Here is a 974-nt window from a genome sequence, read left to right as displayed (position 1 = left end):
GCGAGGAGGATATAGATAGAGACAGAGGAGACAGCAGCGAGGATGAGGAGATAGATATAGAAGGAGACAGTGGAGAGGAGGATGAGGGTGAGAGTGATGAGGATATAGGGCTGACGGAGGAGACAGATGAGGAGACAGCAGAGGAGACAGCAGAGGAGACAGAAGAGGAGACAGGAGGAGACAGAAAAAAGAGAAACAAACGAAAAAGACAAAACGATGAAATCAATAAACTTAAAACACGAATTAAGCGAAGCGCCCTGGGGGGCTCTCCCTATGCAGATGCAGAAGGACTAGAGGACCTCCTCGATGACCTCGACAGCTAGCTAGCTAGCTAGCTAGCTAGCTAGCTAGCCTCTCAGCTAGCCAGCTAGCTAGCCTCTCAGCTAGCCAGCTAGCTAGCTAGCTGAGAGGCTAGCTAGCTGAGAAGGTAGCTAGCTGGAGAACTAGCTAGCTAGCTGTCGAGCTGATAGCTAGCTGGATGAGAAACTAGGTAACTGGCTAGCTAGCTAGCTAGCTAAGCTGAGTGGATCGCTAGCTAGCAACACGCTACAAGCTAGTTAGCGCTGTGAGCTACCAGCTAGCAGCTCAGGAGCCAGCTAGCCAAGCCACCAGCTAGCTGAGGAGACAGCTAGCTGAGGAGACAGCTAGCTGAGGAGACAGCTAGCTGAGGAGACAGCTAGCTGAGGAGACAGCTAGCTGGCTCGTAAGCCGGGGGATAGCTCCCAGAGACGCCCTGCTTCCTTCTGCTGCTGCAGCAAGTGCTGCTGCAGCAGCAAGTGTTTCTGCAACGGCAAACGTAAACCCTAAACCCTAAACCCTAAACCCTAGGGTTTTTGTATGGCTTCTTCTCGGGCTTCGAGCGGCATGGGCAGCACACAGCTAGCTACGCATCTGCCTTCACCCTGCTAGCTAGCTAGCTAGCTAGCTGGCTAGCTAGCTAGCTGGCTAGCTAGCTAGCTAGCTAGCTAGCTAGC

The 974-nt window shown here is 53.0% G+C and overlaps 1 protein-coding gene across 1 annotated transcript in view; it reads left to right on the top strand.

The window, feature by feature from the left end:
* The window catches only part of EMH_0081140 (uncharacterized protein), a gene marked incomplete at both ends in the record, with an annotated part of 2,861 nt that extends 2,538 nt beyond the window's left edge, over positions 1-323 (top strand). The window contains one exon of the mRNA XM_013500347.1: positions 16-323. Within this exon, the coding sequence (XP_013355801.1) occupies positions 16-323 (308 nt within the window). The remainder of the gene's footprint in view (positions 1-15) is intronic.
* Positions 324-974: the final 651 nt, after the last annotated feature.

Source organism: Eimeria mitis, genomic scaffold (genome assembly GCF_000499745.2).
Source record: "Eimeria mitis Houghton genomic scaffold, Emh_scaff5301, whole genome shotgun sequence".
Lineage (NCBI taxonomy): Eukaryota > Apicomplexa > Conoidasida > Eucoccidiorida > Eimeriidae > Eimeria > Eimeria mitis.
The sequence above is the reverse complement of the archived record's forward strand: the minus strand, read 5'-3'. Positions and strand labels throughout refer to the sequence as shown.